The sequence below is a fragment of the Tympanuchus pallidicinctus genome, unplaced genomic scaffold (genome assembly GCF_026119805.1).
Source record: "Tympanuchus pallidicinctus isolate F22 unplaced genomic scaffold, pur_lepc_1.0 scaffold7, whole genome shotgun sequence".
Taxonomy (NCBI): domain Eukaryota; kingdom Metazoa; phylum Chordata; class Aves; order Galliformes; family Phasianidae; genus Tympanuchus; species Tympanuchus pallidicinctus.
Genome location: NW_026294791.1, coordinates 575979 through 594454, shown reverse-complemented (window position 1 = coordinate 594454; position 18476 = coordinate 575979). Strand labels below are relative to the sequence as shown.

Here is an 18476-nt window from a genome sequence, read left to right as displayed (position 1 = left end):
CGTGGGGTGCCTGGAGCAGCAGCAGGCAGAGGGGGCTCTCCGGCCAGGAGCTACAAGCATGTTTGAGCTCATAGTTCTCCCCAGAGCCCAGAGTTATACGAGCCATTATTGTGCAGGGGACTGACAGCGAATCTGTACTTCACTGTGCCTCATTTCTCATTTTCAAGGACTGGAATTATATTCTCAGTTACATTCAAGTGCACATAAACGATGCCGAGTAATAAAGCTTACTGCTGTCACGGGAATGACTGCAGGACTGAACTGCTCCTGTAGATGAACGTGGGAGAGGATGACTTATTTCCATCACAATTTAGAGTCATGAGGCAAATAACCTGGAGTCAAAGCAGTGCATCCAGCCTCTCTGCTGCAGCGTGTGCTGCCATGCTGCTCTCTGCTGGAACGTCCTGCCAGCTCCCAGTGCCTGCATGTCTGCATGGGACTGCAGCTGCACCCAGCTGGGAGCCTTGTTGCTTTGGGAAGCAACCCTGGGAAGGGTGATGGCAAGCCCTAGCATACATTGGTTTAGTGATGTTTGCTAAAATTAAGGCCGCCAACTCCATGTTGAGATTATAATGTAGTAATTCCTCTCATATACAGAATATTGACAGTTCCAGTGGAATGTATAAAAACTATGAGAAGAATTTGGCTATAAGCACAGAAATGTCACATGTGGGAGTTGGGAAGAGGAATTTTGCCACCAGAATTTGAGGAGTCCCCGCAATCCCCAGTACCCCAAAGTCCTTCAGCCAAACGCTGGGCAGCACACCTGGCCTCTCTATCTGTAGTGACCATTTTTGCTGGTTATAAATTCATAATTTAACAATAAGTCAGCAGGGGGAGGGAAGATGCTGCCCTCAGCAGCTCAGTGGCCGAAATTAATTCATTGGCTGCTCCACCTGTGCAAACACTGATGGCTGTGGGCAGGCAACCAGCAGTGGCACAGGGGTGTGCAAAACCTCCACTCACTGCATTCCGGGTTGTCCCGTGCCACACTCTGCAGCACTGTGCTGGAGGGCAGCAATGCTGCCTGTGAGCAGAGCTGCAGGAGGGAAGCAGCACAAATGCAGGGGCATAGCAGCACCAAGAAGTGCAGGGGTAAGGCACAAATGCAGGAGCACAGCAAAAATGCAGGGGCACAGCACCAGTGCAGGAGCACAGCATCCATGCAGGGGCACAGCACCAATGCAGGGGGCTCAGCACCAATGCAGGGGGCTCAGCACCAATGCAGAGGCACAGCAACGGAGCAGCACAGAGTGAGAATTCTGAGGGAAGATTTCAGCTGTGACACAGCACAGGATGAAGAGTTCTCTAGGCTCAGGGAGTGCAGATTAAGTGGATTTTTCTCACTTACATGCTTTGTTTGTTTTCTAATTGCTTGGGTTCTTCTTTAATCTGGGCTCTATAATGGGGAAATTAAATAAAATCTCGCAGAAGATATCTGAAAGTCTCATTGCAATGAAACAGGTTGCACAATTTACTCATTTCCAAAATAGAACTGGAAAATAAATGAACACCAGCAATGCACAAACCAAAACAACAGACAAGTAAACGTTCCAGTGCAGCCCTGCTCTGCAATGAACCTCTGTAAAATTACAGAAATTATTCACTATGATCTGATGCCTGTGAAAAACTACAGATTCTACTTTCATCCATCGTTTCCTGGAAAGAATGTCTTTCCCATGGCAAGAATTGGCTTCTCTTTGAAGTATTTCTGGACCTTCAGTGACAAATAATGCTCCGTGGTATGTTGGTGTGCTGCTCGGTTTCCTGCTATTTACTGGCTCTTAGGGACCATTACATCCAGATCACTAAAATCTGTAGAATTTTTTATGACCAGAGCATAAATATACATAATCACAACGCAGACCTAACGAACACACTCATTTTGCACGCGTGCGTCCCATCAGGCCTTTTAGCACTGATCTATGAGCATCTTTATCTTTCACCCCTGCAACCAGCTCCAGTCTTCAGCACCCAGTAGGGGCACAGGGCTGGAGCAAACCGTGACAGAGCAGGGGATGAACACCTCACTGCAGCACCTGAAGACCCGACTGGGAGCTCAAGAGGTTCCCTATGAGCGAGATGTGCTGCCTGCGCACGGCACGGCATGGCGTGCTATAGAATCATAGAATCATAGAATTGCTCAGGTTGGAAAAGACCTTAAAGGTCATAAATCCCAACTGTAACCTAACCATGCTACTCTAAGAGCCCACCACTAAATCCTGTTCATGAGCACCACATCCAGACAGTTCTTACACACATCCAGGGATGGTGACTCCACCGCCTCCCCGGGGGAGCCTGTTCCACAATCCTTTCTGTAATGAAGTTCTTCCTGATACCCAACCTAAACCTTCCCTGGTGCAGCTTAAGGCCATTTCCCCTCTTCCTGTTGCCTGCATGGCACAGCATGACACAGCATGACACAGCATGGCTCAGAATGGCTCAGTATGGCACAGCACAGCATAGTATAGCACAGCATGGCTCAGTATGACACAGTAAGGCTCAGTGTGACACAGCATGGTACAGCATGGCACAGTATTACAGAACATGGCTCTGCATGGCACAGCACGGGGCAGCAGGAGCTCCCTTCCCACTCAGCACCCACACCCCTTCACTTTGGCAGCTCCACGTTTTCCCAGAGCCTGCCTTTCAATATCTGACTTTTCCCCCCATGTGTGCTGGTTTACTGAGATTTTCTAATATTTTCTGCACTTCTGCCATTTGAAAAAACTCTAAAATTTCCAAAATATTCATGATAAAAAGCTTTTGATCTGTGGCAGAGGCTACGGGCAGTGCTGGGGCGTGGGATGGCTGTGCTGCACAGAGCCTCCACACACTGCTCCAGGCCTGGGCTCACCCTGCAGGAGCACACGTTGGGCTGACCTGCACAGAGCTCACTGATGGAGATGCTGCAAAACACGAGAATTGATTTCTCTCTGCAGACAGAGTGATTTATTGCTTTGCTTTCCTAATCTGCATATTGATTTCATTATCTTGCGTAGTATCTAGAAATCACCAGCATGACACAAGAAATAGATTATTGTTTTATGGCTTGGACACAATAATTCGTTTGCATGACAAATATAAAGAAAAATTAAAATGTGCTTATGAGGGTTATTAAAACCAGCGATGAACTCCATTTGCCACTAATTGAGAATCTATACGACTCTTCACTTTGCAGGCAGCAGATCAGCAGCATCTGGAACACCCCTCATTGACAAATGGCTCTGCCTTCCAAAAATTGTAGCCCAGGCATCTGCATGAAGACTTCTTGTAAGACAGCCACCATTTCCCATTCTTTCCCTCTCCCGTTCTTTCCATGATAGAAAGGACGAAGCAACGTGGGACGGAATGACAAAGCACAGCCATAGCACACAGCTGTGTGGGAAAATAGAAGTGAAAGCGAAAGCAAAAGTGGAAGTGAAGGAGGTCACAGCGTTCCCACACCACATGTACGTTCTCATGGGTCAGGTTGTTTCGAGTATTTCAATATTTCAATTCATTTTGCTGCCCAAACATGCCATTAATTGAGCATGCCCTTAATCAGCATCTGCAGATACTTGAGTCCACACATACCCTCTGTCTCTCCAGTGAACACGTGTGCAGTTTGCATCCTCAGACCTGCCAACACAATTTGTACCATCCTCTAAACACCTCCAACTGCCATCTCTAAAATACCATATTTGAACAACAACAACAACAACAAAGCCCTCCTCTACAATGCCTTTGCTGTGGTTGAACATATTGTGCCATAGTCTCTACCATAAGTAAAGGTAGTTGTGCTTTTTGCAGTTTGAAATCATTTACATGTTAATATGTAAAACAAAGCTCCACTTTCCCACACGCTTTGTTCAGAACACACACTGGAATTGCCACTCAAGAAATATTATTGTGCTCTGCTCAACTTTGCCACAGACAAAAAACTGGAATGCAGACACTCCCCACCCCAAGGCATGAGATTGTTTTTCCTGCCACAGAGGAGGACAGAACAAGGCCATGCATTGAGCCCCATGTCTGGAAGTTTACAGAGCCCCCCAACGGATGACTTTAAGAGTATGATTAACACGGATATTTAACCTGCAGACCAAATAGTGTAAGAAGCAGATAGGAGCCTGTTCTGGCATGGCGCAGACCTTTGCTTATGGAGCAATCAGTCACCAACTGGGAAGAGGAAGAATATCCTTTCTGTGGGCACTGATGTGATTAGATCCCAGCAGTGGCTGATTGAGGAGCCGCACACAGCTCCCCACCTCCCCTTACTGAGCTCGCTTTGCCGTGGGTGCGGATGCAGCACGGCCACCGGCTCTGATGGAACTGATTTTGGTGGGCAGGGGAGAAAAACAGCAATTTCTCAATTCATCAAGAATTTTCATCTGAGGTCAACGCAGAAGTGTGAGGAAAACATCACGAACGTAGCACTTCTCAAAGCTTTTAAAGCTCAACATCCACCTATGTTCTTCAAGGCTGGAGAGTAAAAGGCTTCCAAGAAACTCTCACCGATGCTGCCGTACACACAGACTGGGCCCAAATGGGACCCTGAGGTGATCAAGGACACCAGTGCCTCTTCCACCCCCAGCACCCAGCACCCAGCTCCATGGGCAGTGGGGTGGGGGGCAGCCCCAGCCTCACCTTGGCACCCGCTGACGGCCTTTGGCAGTTCCAATGCTGAGAGCGCTCTGAGCGCCGAGCGTGACAGCTCTCTTTTTTCCAGGTAAATCGAAGGATCTTCATCTCTTACCCGCAGTTATTTTGTCATGCAACCATTTTTCCATCAATGAAGAAGCAGGCTCTCTGCAGATAATCATTCTTCAATTTCTGATGCCATAGATTTTCCCTATTTTTGGTGACTCATATTGTTCTCTCGGTAAATGTGGAGAGAAGGGAAAGGACAGCGCTTGTTCTCTCTGCAGCCCTTTCATCACTCTCCTACATTTTTTCATTACTGTACTCAATTTATCACTGAGAAAATACAGAAATAGAAAAGCTATATTCTTTGCCTTGAGATGGATTTGTTATCAGCGGTTCGATGCTTTGTAAAGCAGAAGAAATGTAGAAAATAAAGTAGCTATTTCTGTTAATTGATTTGCAAAAACGTAGCTTCAAATCAGAAAAACCTGACCGCACCAAAAATCCCACGACCTTTTCTTTTTCCTTCGCAGCTCTGCACCTCTCTCCCCTGGCAGAAGAATGCTGCAGGCTGTGGGGCACTGGGGCACTGAGTCCCCTGTTGGTGGCAGGTCTGCATGCTGAGCATGGGGCTGAGGCCAGCAGGTGGGTTTACATGCAGCCCAGTGCCAGGTTCCGATGGCTCCATATGCTGTTGCATGCATGGAGCAGAGCAACTGGAAGCTGCATGGGGAACCCAAATGATGGGAAAAGAGAAAACCACATGTCTGTAAACCGGTGGTTCCTGGAAGGATCACTGTCCCACTGTGTGCCTGGGGTGGCGCAGGTGGGGGCTCTGTGCTGCCCTGCACATGTGAAATAGGTTCTATCAGAGTGTGGAGAGAAAAGGGATAATTTGGGGAATTCCTCCCCTGCTGCTCTGACCTTGTACTGCTGCTGGGGGCTCCAAGAGGATGCATGAAAAGCAGCAAAAAGAGAAAAAAAGCAATAATCCATGGCTAAAACTGAAAGTTTCCCAGCTGGTGACTGATTGCGAGCCAAGCAAAAGGTCTGAGCTGCAAACAACACTCCATTTTAGCTGCTTTGTTTAAGCTAAATTAGCACACACTGATACAAAAGTACTCTGAGAAATCAGGGATCCTTTCCACGCATCAGTAAGTAAATGATGCATTTAATGATTTCACAGGCAAATGACACCCAATTTCCTTTCCATTGACACCCAATTTCCTTTCCATTCTGACTCTGGGAGGGTCTCCTTGCTCCCCACGCTCTGCCTGGTGCTGTGACCCACGGATGTGAGGCCATCAGCCAGGACCTGCAGTGTGCTGCGGGCAGTGCTGGAGTTTGGTGCTGCTGTACCTGACTCAAACATAGATTAGACACAAGGTTATTCCTGAAGATCCTTTCCAGTGTAGTGAACTCAGACATGCAGTACATCCGTACCTGGATGATAATGTGGTTTTAATGGTGTATCACTACGGAAAATAGGAACACCAAAAGGAGAAACACAATTAAGTCTGAAAAGAATCAAAGGTGAAAAATTTTGCAGCGGTTAGCCTAGTTCAAAAACAGACTGCCCCAGCATCAGTGCTGCATGCCAGCTCTTGGGGAATGGTCACTGTTTGGAGAAGAAAGGAGCAATGGGTGGAACAGCACAAATATTCCAATATAAATACACTGGCATCGAACAGTGCAAACACCCCAGGAACGGCCGTGTGCACGTTCTGCATTCCCTGCATGGAGCTGAGGCAGGGTGGGCCAGCCCTGAGCATGTCTGGGAGCAAAGGGGGGCTGCAGCCATCACACACAGTGCTGCGCCACCAGAAAATGCCCCCCAACGTCCTGCAGAGCCTGGAAGGCGCCCAGCTTTGTGCTATTTCCAAGGGAAACGCTGGGCATGTGCAGAGCAGGGGCATGCAGCTCCACCTGCCCACATCTGTGCCACCCACCTTCCTTCAAGAGGAGCAGAGAAGGGGCACGAAGCAGGCACAGCCCTGCTGCTCCCAGCCACATGCTGCCCATCCATGGGCACAGTGATGCTCACATGTGATGGAGCGCTGTGCATTGGGGTGTTCCAAGGCTGGGGGTCGCCACCATCACTTTCAGTTTTAATTAACAATGATCTTCAACGAGATTCTTCCAGCTGCCAGAAGGCACTTTGTGATACGGGAGCCCCATGGCAGCGCGCTGCCATCAGTGGGTGTTTCTGCCAGGGTGAGCTGGGTGTTTGCACTGCAAGGCTGGAGGATTTGCTCTGCGCTGTTTTTGTTCATTCCACTGCTCAGCAGTGGAGGTTATTAAGAACATCCTGTAAAATATTAGTTTTGGGACTCCATTTAATGAATTTCTCCATGCTGGAAATAGATTAAAGACACACAGAGCAGAACCACATCACCAGTTGAGGCCTGCGTGGCTGTACGACTGCAGAGCAGCCATGATGATAACTTTACAGAATTGTGAATTAGGGATTTTTTTACTTGGGATTTAAGCTTTTTAATCATTTAGAAAAGACTATGGGATCATGGCTAAAGCAAAAGATATAGATGTCAGAAACAGTGATGGTCCCCACAACATCCCAAGGATGCCAGCAATGCAGGCAAGTGTTTCCTAATATCCTGGGCCATGGAAGAAGAGGGGAGGGCAGGAACTGCAAACTGCCCTATTGTAGGGACAAAGCATCCCCATTTTGCTTGCATTTCCATTGCATTCTGTGTCAGCTCATCACCATCCCCATACATCGCTGTGAGGAAGGTATCTCTCTAATTATTCCAGAACCACACAATCATTCAGGCTGGAAAAGCCCTCTGAGATTCCCAGCCCCCTCGGCTCCCCCCCACCCCCAAATCCCCAATGCCGCATCTCCACGGCTCTGAACACCTCTAGAGATGTGACCCCCCATCCCCATCAGTAGCTCAGTGAAAGTTGTTTTGGAAAGGACAAGCTGAAAGCTGAAGGCACAAGACACTCATTTCTACAGAGCTATTCCCATTGTCAGTTCTCACATGTATAAACCAGAGGGGGTACAACTGTTTGTGAGGGTGGATGGTGATGGGACAAGGGGAATGGCTTTAAAGTGAGACAGGGGAGGTTTAGGTTGGATATTAGGAGGAAGTTTTTCAGCCAGAGGGTGGTGAGGCACTGGAACAGGTTGCCAAGGAGGCTGTGGATGCCCCATCCCTGCAGGCATCCAAGGCCAGGCTGGATGTGGCTCTGCGCAGCCTGGGCTGCTGGTTGGTGACCTGCACACAGCAGGGGTTGGAACTGATGAGCGTTGTGCTCCTTTGCAACCCAGGCCATGCTGGGATTCTATGATTCTATGCAATTCAGGGGACACCATCCCTGAAAGACCCACAGACCTTATGCTAAGTAAGTGACAAACATGATCCTGCTGAGATGATGGTATTTAAATTTTAACACTGATTTGAATTGGGTCTGGATTTTATCAGCTGCTTTAGAGCTGCATTACCCCTGGCAAAAAGGTCTGCACAAAAAGGTCTGTGGGTGAACCGTTCTGGCTTCACCATCCTCGAGTGATGCCCCACTTGGTTCTTACTTTCCTTCTCTCTAATTCAGGCCATCAGACATCCGTATTTGTTTCACCAACATTTCCTGCAATCTATTAGATACAGAAATGTAATATTTCAAAATCATTTCTGCTTTTTCAGTCCCAGTGACAAAAAAGCACTTCTGTGTAAGCAAGTCCTACAGCCACCAGTGACCTGCAACCAGCAGCCCTACGAAGAGCAGTGTGCATGAGTGGAGAGGCAGCAGCCCAAGCTACGGCTGCTATCAATCATAGATTTTGGATTACCTATGGCCAAAATGCTTTCACACGCTGAACTCGTGGCTGCAAAGAAACAACTCCTTTATTGTATCATGGAACTATTGCATTAATTATCTTTTTCTTTCCTCCTTTTTAAAATCTTTTTAATCCTCTCTTCCTCCCCCCCCCCTCCTTGGGTCTATTTTAAATACAAAGGAAATGTGCCAACTTTTAAGGAATTTTTCCCATTTTCCCTAGCAGATGACAGAAAGGGAATTAATATTATATTTAAAATGCAAAGTGGAGGTCATTAAAATTTCAGCCTAAGTAAAATAAGAACATTTCTGAATCCCAAAGACCACAAACCAGTGATCTGCCAGGGACAATGCAGTAACTCATTACCTTTCTGTGTCCAGCCCTTAGTACAGCAAAGCATCAGAGGTAAGCCAACATTTAACTATTTATTTTGTCTCTCTGCAATGTCTTCAGCAGTGCCTGAAGTAGGCCTGAAAATCACAGGATTATCAATGCACCAATTCCTAAAGTGCTCTATAATTCATTCCAAACTCAAATTCAAGCCCACATCTCTGCTCTGAGGTTTTGTTTTTCCCTTTTTTCTTTTCAGTGGACACCTTAAACCAAAGGCATAACTGTTCAAAACATCACACGTATGCCAGAAATTGGCAGGAAGTGAACAGATTTCATACGTGCATCTCCTGAAGCACAGGGGTCAGCATTTCCTCATGGGGTGAGGCTATTCTGTTTGCAAACCCCCAAAGCCTTGGTCTGAACAACAGTTGGAGTAAAGGTCCTGGAAGGGCTGATTCTGTGATTCTATAAGGAGCAGGACAGGAGCCAGAGTCACACTATGGGACTGTGTTAAGAATCAAAGTTTTGCAGTTTTCATTGCACCTTCTTATGTGGTGCTGTAATACATCTTGTACCGTTCATTATCACTGTTACTTGATCATAAATTATAACGTACAAGAAGTACAGCCCCAGTAATTTCAGTCATACAGTTTCCATTACACGGTTTCTTTAAGGAAACTCCTCAGAACATTTCCATGAAGGATTTGTTCCTGTAAATGAGCAGTTAGTGCCATACGACATGTTCTTTGAAGGGAACACACCACTTAGTCACGCAGGATAAAGGAGATACAATCCTCAGGCATTATCTGATGGAAGCCTCAATGCCAACATAACACCCTTTAAAAATTAAAGAGTTTTACTCAAGTGCTGAAGGATGGAGATGTGAACCACAACTGCAGGGCACAGTATGAATGTTGGCTTTGTAACCATTGTTGGATGTATTGAATGAAATTAAACATTGCAGAAAGAGAGCAACACACTTCATTCTTCCAGATGGGGCCGCGGTTACCTCCCCTCTCTTTCCCTCTTTGCTCTATAGGCACCTTCCCCATCCCCACGGTGTCACTGCCCAGCAGATGTGAGATGGAAGTCCACCTGGTACCTCATCCCAAAGTGGGGCTTATTTCAGTGGCTCCTCCATCGCTCCTTTTACTGAGAACACCCTTATCTATCCAGGTGAATAAAAAGCCACTCACCAAACTCATGGTGGAGAGGGGTGATGGGACACGGTGTAGTGGGGAAGTACTGCTGGCAAGTGGACTGAATGACCTTGGAGGTCTTTCCCATCCGTGGTGATGCTGTGAAACTCACTGCTGCGTGGACAGGGGGCTCTGCTGCCCTCCAGATGCACTGTGCGATGCTCCAGGAAGTTGAAAAATCAAGCAATTGAGAAATTACTGCAAGAACGGCATTTTCATGCCTGTTTGCTTCGGAGGAGGCTCTGATTTTGCTAATTGCCTCAAGGAGGGATTCAATTTACTGTTTGCTGCAAACTGTGTTCTAATTTAGCTTATCCTTGTGGGCAGGCAGCTGCATTGGATTATGGCAATATTTGGGGCTCATTGAGCCATTCTCCTGCAATTCTCCCTGCCCTTTTTCGGGACATGATTGCTGCCTTGCACCTGGGCATGCTGGTCGTTGGCATAACCACATCAGCAAACCAGCCAGTGGGGCGGGGAGGGCACCACCCCCCTCTGCTCTGCCCCCAGCCCCCCGCAGCACTGCACCCTGCAGCCCCCAGCACAGAGACACGGGGTGCTCAGCAGGACAGACAGCGTGGGCTGCTGGCCCCAGCTGGGTGATGCTGCTGAATCTGCCTGGAGAGGAGCAGCAGCTGCCCAGCCATCGTGGGGTGGGTTCAGCTCACGAGTGAGTGCTGGATGGGACAACCAACTGAGGTGCTAACAAACACACTCAAAACTTTTTGCTAAGAGATTCCAGATTAGACCCTGCTTTCAGTAGCTGCTGAGCTGTTTTTTGCATCTCGTTAATGATAGTATAGTTATGGCTTCATACACCACATGCAGGCACTTTCCAGATGAGCCATGCAGTGACTTGATTACAGTGGGTTGTTAGGAACGGGGTCTTCTGGCCGTGAGTCTGCACCTGAGGGCTCCTTTGTTGCCCGAAGGCTGAGATGTGCTGCATCTCAGGTCACATCACCTCTGCTCCTGCTGGCCCACAGCTCTCAGACACATGAAAGCTGCCAAGTTTTCTTTACATCCTTATGAAAGCCATACAATGAAAGACAAACTTTTTCAAACAAAGATTTTCCAAGCAGGAAACGTTCAAGCTCTGTCCCTGAGAGCTTTCTTTCACATTTACTATTCCGTATTACAGCAGGATCCTGTGATTCTGCTTTCAGCTCTTTCCAGCCCTACCCAGAACGTTTCCTAAACCCACACCACGAGCTCTTTTTAAAGACACGCATTCGATTTTGCTCCTTCCAAGTGGTGGATTTTGCTGCTTGAGAACATCAGCTATCGTCATCATCCTCTTTCCCTCGCTAAGCTACAAAACCCAAACTAAGCTGCAGAGGATACAAAAAGGAAAGCACCGTATCAGAAGGATGTGCTTTTACAAATCCCTCCCCATGCTTGTTCATTCCCAGTAATTCTCTCATGGCCACGAATCCAACAAACTCCCAGCACAAAATATTCCTTCCCCTTGAGTTCTGAGCTCACAAAAGCACGCAGAGATGCTCACCAAGGAAACTCAAAGGGAAGAATCACACCTGCGCCAACTGGAGGTGGGAACTGAAGACCTCATTCCCAACTCCTGTTTTCAGTTTAACCAGACCATCGCACAATGCAGGGAGCTCCTGCCATGGCTCATTGGGAGGTGCACCAACACACACGCAGCCAGGGGCAGTCCTCTGTGCTGCCCAGGAGGGATGGCAATTTTCTTAATCCTAATGAGCTTTGTTATGACTTGGAATAGACCAAGCAGCCTGATATGAACGCACCAAGACCAGGAGGGTGAATACATGCACTTTTTCAGGACCAAGCTTTTGCAACTACAATCCAAATACCCGGAGATACGGCCTACGTAATTAACGGGAGAAGTTTCTCATCCTTACTTTGCACTCTGGGGCTGCGTATGCATTGAGGGCCCTATGAATTCCAGGCAGCAGCTGCAGGTTTTCCAGTGCAGCCCATGGCTTTTCCTCATGAGATCTTTCTACCCTTTCATGGCGATGGGAGGAAGGACATTTCTACTACGGATCACTTAGGCAGCTTTAAGAAATACTCTGGCAACACCTCGAGGATGTCAGCTTTGCTAAAGCAGAGTGGACTCCAATGGGCAGAAGACCCCATCTCAATCTCAGCAGAGCAGAAGATAAGGATTTTCTAAACTGTCTGGACTCACCTAAGGAAAACAAGTGCCAGGCTGCACTTCACTAAGTATTCATGTGAAACGCTTTTTGCAAGACAAAACCAAATAATTCTAGTTGTAACCTCCATCAGGTGGGATAATTTCCACATCTGTTCAACTTTCTGTCTTTGTTAACAATGCTCCAAGGAAAAATTTAAGTTTAAAGCTTGGGACACGTTATTTTCTCCTGATAAGTGACAGTCTGAAATTACAGAAGCAGAAATAACGGGAAATGCAATGAAGAAAGGATCAGGTAAATCAGAGTAATCACAGTGATCACAGTGACAGGCAGCAGAGAGCTCAATAAAATATTACACTGTTTACTCAGGGTACAGACTACCAAAACTGCTTGCGATGCTGCAGTGATGGTAATGAGTAACAAAATAATTAGCAGCTCAGTTGTGCAAGGGCAGCCACTGCCTTTAGTTGTAATAACGGGGCTGCATTTGGACAAGGGGTGGCAGAGCTGTAGGAATGGCCATCAGACACACATGCTTAGAGGGAACCAAGCCCTTGGAAGTGTTCTCAGCCAGGTTTGGGCTGTGGGTGCTGCTGCGTGGGGTCAGAGGTTGAACTGCACGGCCCTTGTGGGTCCCTTCCAGGTTGGGATACTCTGCAATCCAGTCACAAAACAGCTTTCCAGGCAGCTTTTATTCTCATCATCCACTTCAGATGTCCTTATGCAAAGCCATGGATCTGCCCACTGTTTGCTGTAATGCTGCTAAACCCCAGAGGACACCCAATGAGGAGAGCTGCCACAGCCACCTTTGATACATTCTCGTTCTGAATTTGCCTTCTTTCCAAAACCCCCTTTTTAAAGCTTTCTTTCAGAAGGATTCATCACTCTTTTGACACCTGGAGTGCCGCACAGCTCTGCCAGCTGGCTGCATTTGTTATCTCATGTTTGTGGGGTGGGAGCTCACCGGGCCGAAGCTTTGGGCAGCACTAAGAGAGGCTTCATTCTTTCCTCATCCTTGCCCCATTCCCCCCTTACTTTCCCTCCATCCATTCTGCTTGTGGCACTGCGTCACGCTGCAAGGACCTGCTGAAAGTCACCTCGGGCTCTTCCACAGGACTCTCACAGGTCACAAAAAAGCTCATTCAGCTTAATTCAAATGTATCAGAACTAATATACTTTGGACCAGAGAGCAAATGATTACTTTGTGTTGATTACCCTTTGCTTGCAGATTTCAGAAGATGGAAATTTCAGGCTCATAATGGAAATTCAGCTGCAGCCGTGACCATAAAGCAGCTCCAGCATGTGGAATTACGAGTTGCAGACCGGCAGAGCCCCGTTCTATTTCAGATGAAATATTCCAGACTTACATCCCAGTAAATGAGATCACCTGCTAGTGCAAACACTTGCCATGATTTAAGGCTTTTAAAGAGGGCAGAAAGCCATACACAGACATCTTCCAGAGAACGAGGCCCTGCAGCTATCGGTGTGGAAGCAATCCAGTGAATGGAAGAGGAGGACAAGCCCTAAAGGGAGCATCCTGCACTTCTTGGTGCCATCAGCCCTGCAAGGGGACATGGGACCTCGGCTCCACGTGGGGCCAGCTCTCCCATCCCACTCTCCCAGCCCCTCTGCTCTGTGTGCTGGGCAGGGACGAGCCATGAACAGTGGTTGGCAGTCGTGAGTTAATCTTATACCAAGAGCTGACATCCTGCTCGAGTGCTGGCAATTTCAAAGAGTAACGTGTTGTCAGTTATAGCTGGAGAGTGGTTGCTATGTGAGTTTAGAAGTCTTTTGCATATTTATTTTGTCCCACTTTAAATAAATTTGGGTAAGATTTATCTCGTTAACTCCAAATGCAAGTCCCTCTTGGCCCCACTGAAGAAACAAATTAGACTTTGCAAACATTGCAAAGACTAAATCAATACATTAATATTTAGGGGACATTAAAGAGGTTTATTAAGCAGGAAAAAAGGCCTTGAGTATTACTTTGGAAATATTACACACTCATAAATTTAAAATATAGGTTGTGGTTTCCAACCAAATCTGTAAATGGTGCTCAGGGAGACAGCTGAGACATCTGCACGCCCGGTGTGTGCAGTGGGCATGGTGGGCAATACCCACAGGTGGCATAAGGTGCCAGGAGCAGCGCCTGGCTGGGGCTCACCTTGCATCTCCCACCCACCTGAGCCCTCCTGGTGGCTGCACTGTGAACCATGCATTGCCTCCCCCAAAGGTCAGCTCTGTGCACAGGCAGAGTAGCTAAATAATTAATATTTAAGGGTGAGAGGTATTTCATTTTTTGACTTCAATTCGGCAAACAGCTGAGAGTGACATCAGCCCTGCATGTGGCGGGGGGGCTGGAGATTCGTGATCCTTGAGGTGGCCATTCTGTGATTCTGTGATCCGCAGCTCACGGCTCTGCAGATCAAGCACCTGGCTCTGATGTAGATTATGCTGATTGCAAACTCCTACCTTCTGAACTTCTAATTTAATTACTTTGTAATTCTCACTTCTATTTAACAAGATCACTGAAGTAAAGGAAACTGGATTATCTTCCTCCCTTTCATCTGGGTTTCCTTTCTCCGATGTAAATGGGGGCTAAAGACACGTTAGGACTTTTCTTTTATTATCAGTTACCTCAGTTTGTTTTCTTGGTGCAAAATACTTTGCCCAAGCACTCAGTAACAGTGACTACAGCTTGACTTAGTGTTTCCTTAGGGCCCTGAGCAGGGGCTGGAGAGGTGGAATTCCCCATCAGGCTCCGCTCTCACCTGTCCCACTGGGCAGGCATGGGACAGCAGCTGCTTCCCTGCAGCCCACAGCCATTGAGCACATCCCAGGACACAGCATTGTGTGTAAGAGATCTGTGGTTTAATCTGTGAGTGCACAGCATTTGGGGTAACACAGCCAAAGCTGTGCCTGGGGATGCTCCTGTCATGAGCCAGAAAATAGATCAAATCAGAAGGCAAGTAATGGAGGCATGATGAACTTGTTGAACTCTGGGGCCAATGACAAAACAGGAGCCGTGCCCACACTTAGCCAGGTTCTGGCCATTTTGCAGCTTGGACCTCTTTGCCTTTCTGTGTTTTACTAATGGAAATCAGGGCACTTTGGATTGCCCACTAAAATGCATTGGTTCTCTGAAACACTCGGATGCATGGGACTGGAAATTGTCAGCCCAAGGAGCAGAGCAAAGGATATTCAAAATGAAACCTACTGCATCTGTGCACGTAAAGATCTAACGGAACAAAAAGAGAGAGAGAGACTGAGTTGGATGGACACAGCTTTTGAAGTGAGGGTTTCACAGCAAACAATTTTATAGTCTGCAGTTTAACCTATTTGAGAGCTTATGATCAGACCTAAGTATCGTCCATTCAATTTACGACCCCTGGCTCCTCCACTGCTGTTGCTTTCAGCAGGAAAGGGTCTTCTTTCAGTGTTATTCGATGGAACGCAGTCTGTAGGGCAGGGGAGTGATAAAGGGCTGTGCTGCTGCCTTTACATTTTCCTTCTCTCGTTCTATTTCATCTGCTGCTCCCGAGCTGCTGCCGATCACTCATTCTCAGCACAGATGGGAACCCAGCCCTTTGATGGAATGATTCCACTTTGGCTAAAGATCTGCTTTGCCCTTCATTTATTTTTCCCCAATAGCAGAAGTCACTTCTAATCTTTCAATACAAACTCATGAACGGTATTAAAAGGAAACACAAAACCACCTCCACGAAATGTTATGATGTCATCCCCGTGAACCCTATGCTGCAAGAAAGCACGTGCAAGCTGCAGTGCCAATTAGCTGATGTTCCCTTTACAGCCTGTTACTTTCAGGCAGCTCTGTCTCCATTCTCTCAGGATGCATAAATCCTCCACTTGTACCCTCCAAGCCCGGCACATGGCGGTGAGGCATGGGCATAGAGCAGCAAGAGGGGAAGGGCTCGGAGCTGGGCAGCCCCATGCTCAGCCTGTGATGACCCACAGAGGGATCCTTCCCATGTGGGGCAGGCAATGGCGCCCACCTGCCAGGTGTGCACAGCAAGACTCTCCCTGCACAGCTGATAACTGTTCATACTGTTTGGTACCTCAAAATAGGAGCTGAGATAGAAAAAAGTAGCCCGAATGATCACAGAAAACAGAAATAATCTTGGAGAAATGCAGTATATATACAACCAAAACAATAACTGATGCTGTCGCTGCTTCTTCCCTTCAGCCTCCCAGCCCAGCTGTGTGCCAGTGCCCCCCAGCCCCCAGGAGCAGCGCACACACAGCTCTGCACACTCAGAAGTCTCTGGGGAGCTCTGTGGGGACCACACAGCGATGGCTTTCTGGTGGCACTGAGATTTTTCATGCACCAAATGCCCTCAGAGCCAACAAAGTCCAGCCGACACACACAGCACCCCGCTCCGGAGGTCCGGCAGTTAAGAGCAATTAGTTAGAGAAGCATTAGGTACCCATCATTTGTGTGTGTGCCATATGGATTAATAGAGATTGCCATTCCAATTCCTCTGTTTTATATTCATTGCTTTATCACTCATAAAAATGCAAAAGAAAATGTTAATGATGATTACACCAAAGACTAATAAATTAAAGCCTTAGGTTATACTTTGCATTTCTGAAGATATAAATGCAATCGCTTAATAATTATGCATATTTTAACTATTGAGTTATTATTTCTCTATATTCCTGCAGTTAGCCTAATTAATTTTAAGCTCCTGTTTATATGTTTTATAAATGCAATTAATTTCCAACTATTTTCTTAGCCCCTCGTGCGAGGGCATTAACTATCATGCAGACAATCAGAACGAAGGATTGCTCTCCCCAGAACAACACAATCAATATTACCTCCACGCGTAAAGCTGGCAGCCCAGCTCGAAACAGAAAACCATCTCGTGAAAATAAATGGACTTTTCTAATTAACGACAGGCAGTACTTCCATGAGGAAGCTGTGGTGTGGATGAGACGAAAGCTACGGATTGGTACAGCAAGATCAGCCTCCCTTTGTCTTTACTTCTTCAGTTTGGTGTTCGTTACTGAACTGCGCTGCTTTTACAGCACGCCCCCAGCGCCAACTTGCAATTAGCTTAAACACGTACCTTGCACAGTTAGGTGCACCTGCATCGTTCTGGGAGTGTGCTGGGTTTGCACAGAACAGGTGTAGGGACCGTCATCTGTCACGTCCACGTCCTGGATCTGCAGGCTGTACTCTCTCCTGTTTGCTGTCGCGATGGAAACTCGAGGGTCCACCGACCATTTGTCACTGCCAGCAAAAATAATGCTCGAGCGGTTCAGCCACGCGCCTTTGGAAGCTCCATCTTCCAAGTAACACCTGGGGGGAAAAGGGAAACCGTAGGTGTGAAAACTCAGACTTCCTGAATACCATTAGTCTGCTATCGATTTTTAGATTGAAAACAGCTGCACCGTCTTAGAGTTGAACCTCAAAACATACGGGGCATTCGTTGATTCACAAACCGATGTAAAACCACGAGCACGTGAAAACAGAGCACAGTTCCATGAAATCTATTTAGAACTTTAGTGGTGTGGTACTGGCACAAGTAGGTGTGATTTGTTTACAGTGCCTTACCTGGGGTTTTGTGCAATAATCACTCATAAGAATAGTTACCACCAAGGCTGCTTTTCAGGGCAAAGTCCCTCTGATCAGGGCCAGCGATACCAGCGCCCTACAACCACATGCACCCCAGACAGATTCCTCTCTTTCTAAATTATAGTTGATGAACATTCCTCCATAAGGACTTTTTTTCCCAGTGAGTAAAAAGTGCAGCCAGAGACAGAAAATACACCTGCCTGAGGAGTGAGGCAGCACTCCTGCCCAATACACTGGGGTTTGAACACAGCACTGGCACAGGTACAGCCAGCTGCCCAAAAGCAATCGGCTGGAAAACATAGAGAACGAGGTGTGCTGGGAAACCTCATCTGCAGTCTGCACTACCATCTCCAGAATCAAAAACCAGTTGGAGTATTAAAGGTCAGTATTAATTGAAAATCTTTTCTATAGATACGCAAGCAAGAAAATCCACCAACCCAACAAGCTGGGTGTAACAGCAGCATAACCTTCCACCAAAGCAATTAGGCACTGCTGTTATCAGTATTTTGTGCTCCGCCTTAGAAAATGTTTGTAATTTTCTCCAAAACAGATCATACCTCCTACCATCTCACATCGCTCACCTGCACACCTGGGTGAGCAGAAATGCTCTTTCAGAGATGCCCCTGAATGTCACTGACCAGTCCCAAGGGCAGCGCCGCAATCTGGCAGCTCCTTTGGCTCTGTGCAGGAAGGAGCCACTGAAGAACTGTGGCAGCAGGTCCCAGCACCTGAGTACAACCACTGAGCCCAAGGATGCAGGAAGGAAAGCTCACACCATTCCCTGGGCG

General features: G+C 47.3%; 1 protein-coding gene and 1 long non-coding RNA gene across 3 annotated transcripts in view; both read right to left on the bottom strand.

Annotated features, from left to right (window-relative positions):
* Window positions 1-18476, bottom strand: part of LOC128072782 (uncharacterized) — a 409786-nt gene that overhangs the window by 89818 nt on the left and 301492 nt on the right. The window lies entirely within an intron of this gene.
* NEGR1 (neuronal growth regulator 1) overlaps window positions 1-18476 on the bottom strand; it is a 188337-nt gene that overhangs the window by 89818 nt on the left and 80043 nt on the right. For both annotated transcript variants that reach the window (XM_052666906.1, XM_052666907.1), the window contains exon 2: window positions 17180-17412. In XM_052666906.1, the coding sequence (XP_052522866.1) occupies window positions 17180-17412 (233 nt within the window). The remainder of the gene's footprint in view (window positions 1-17179; window positions 17413-18476) is intronic.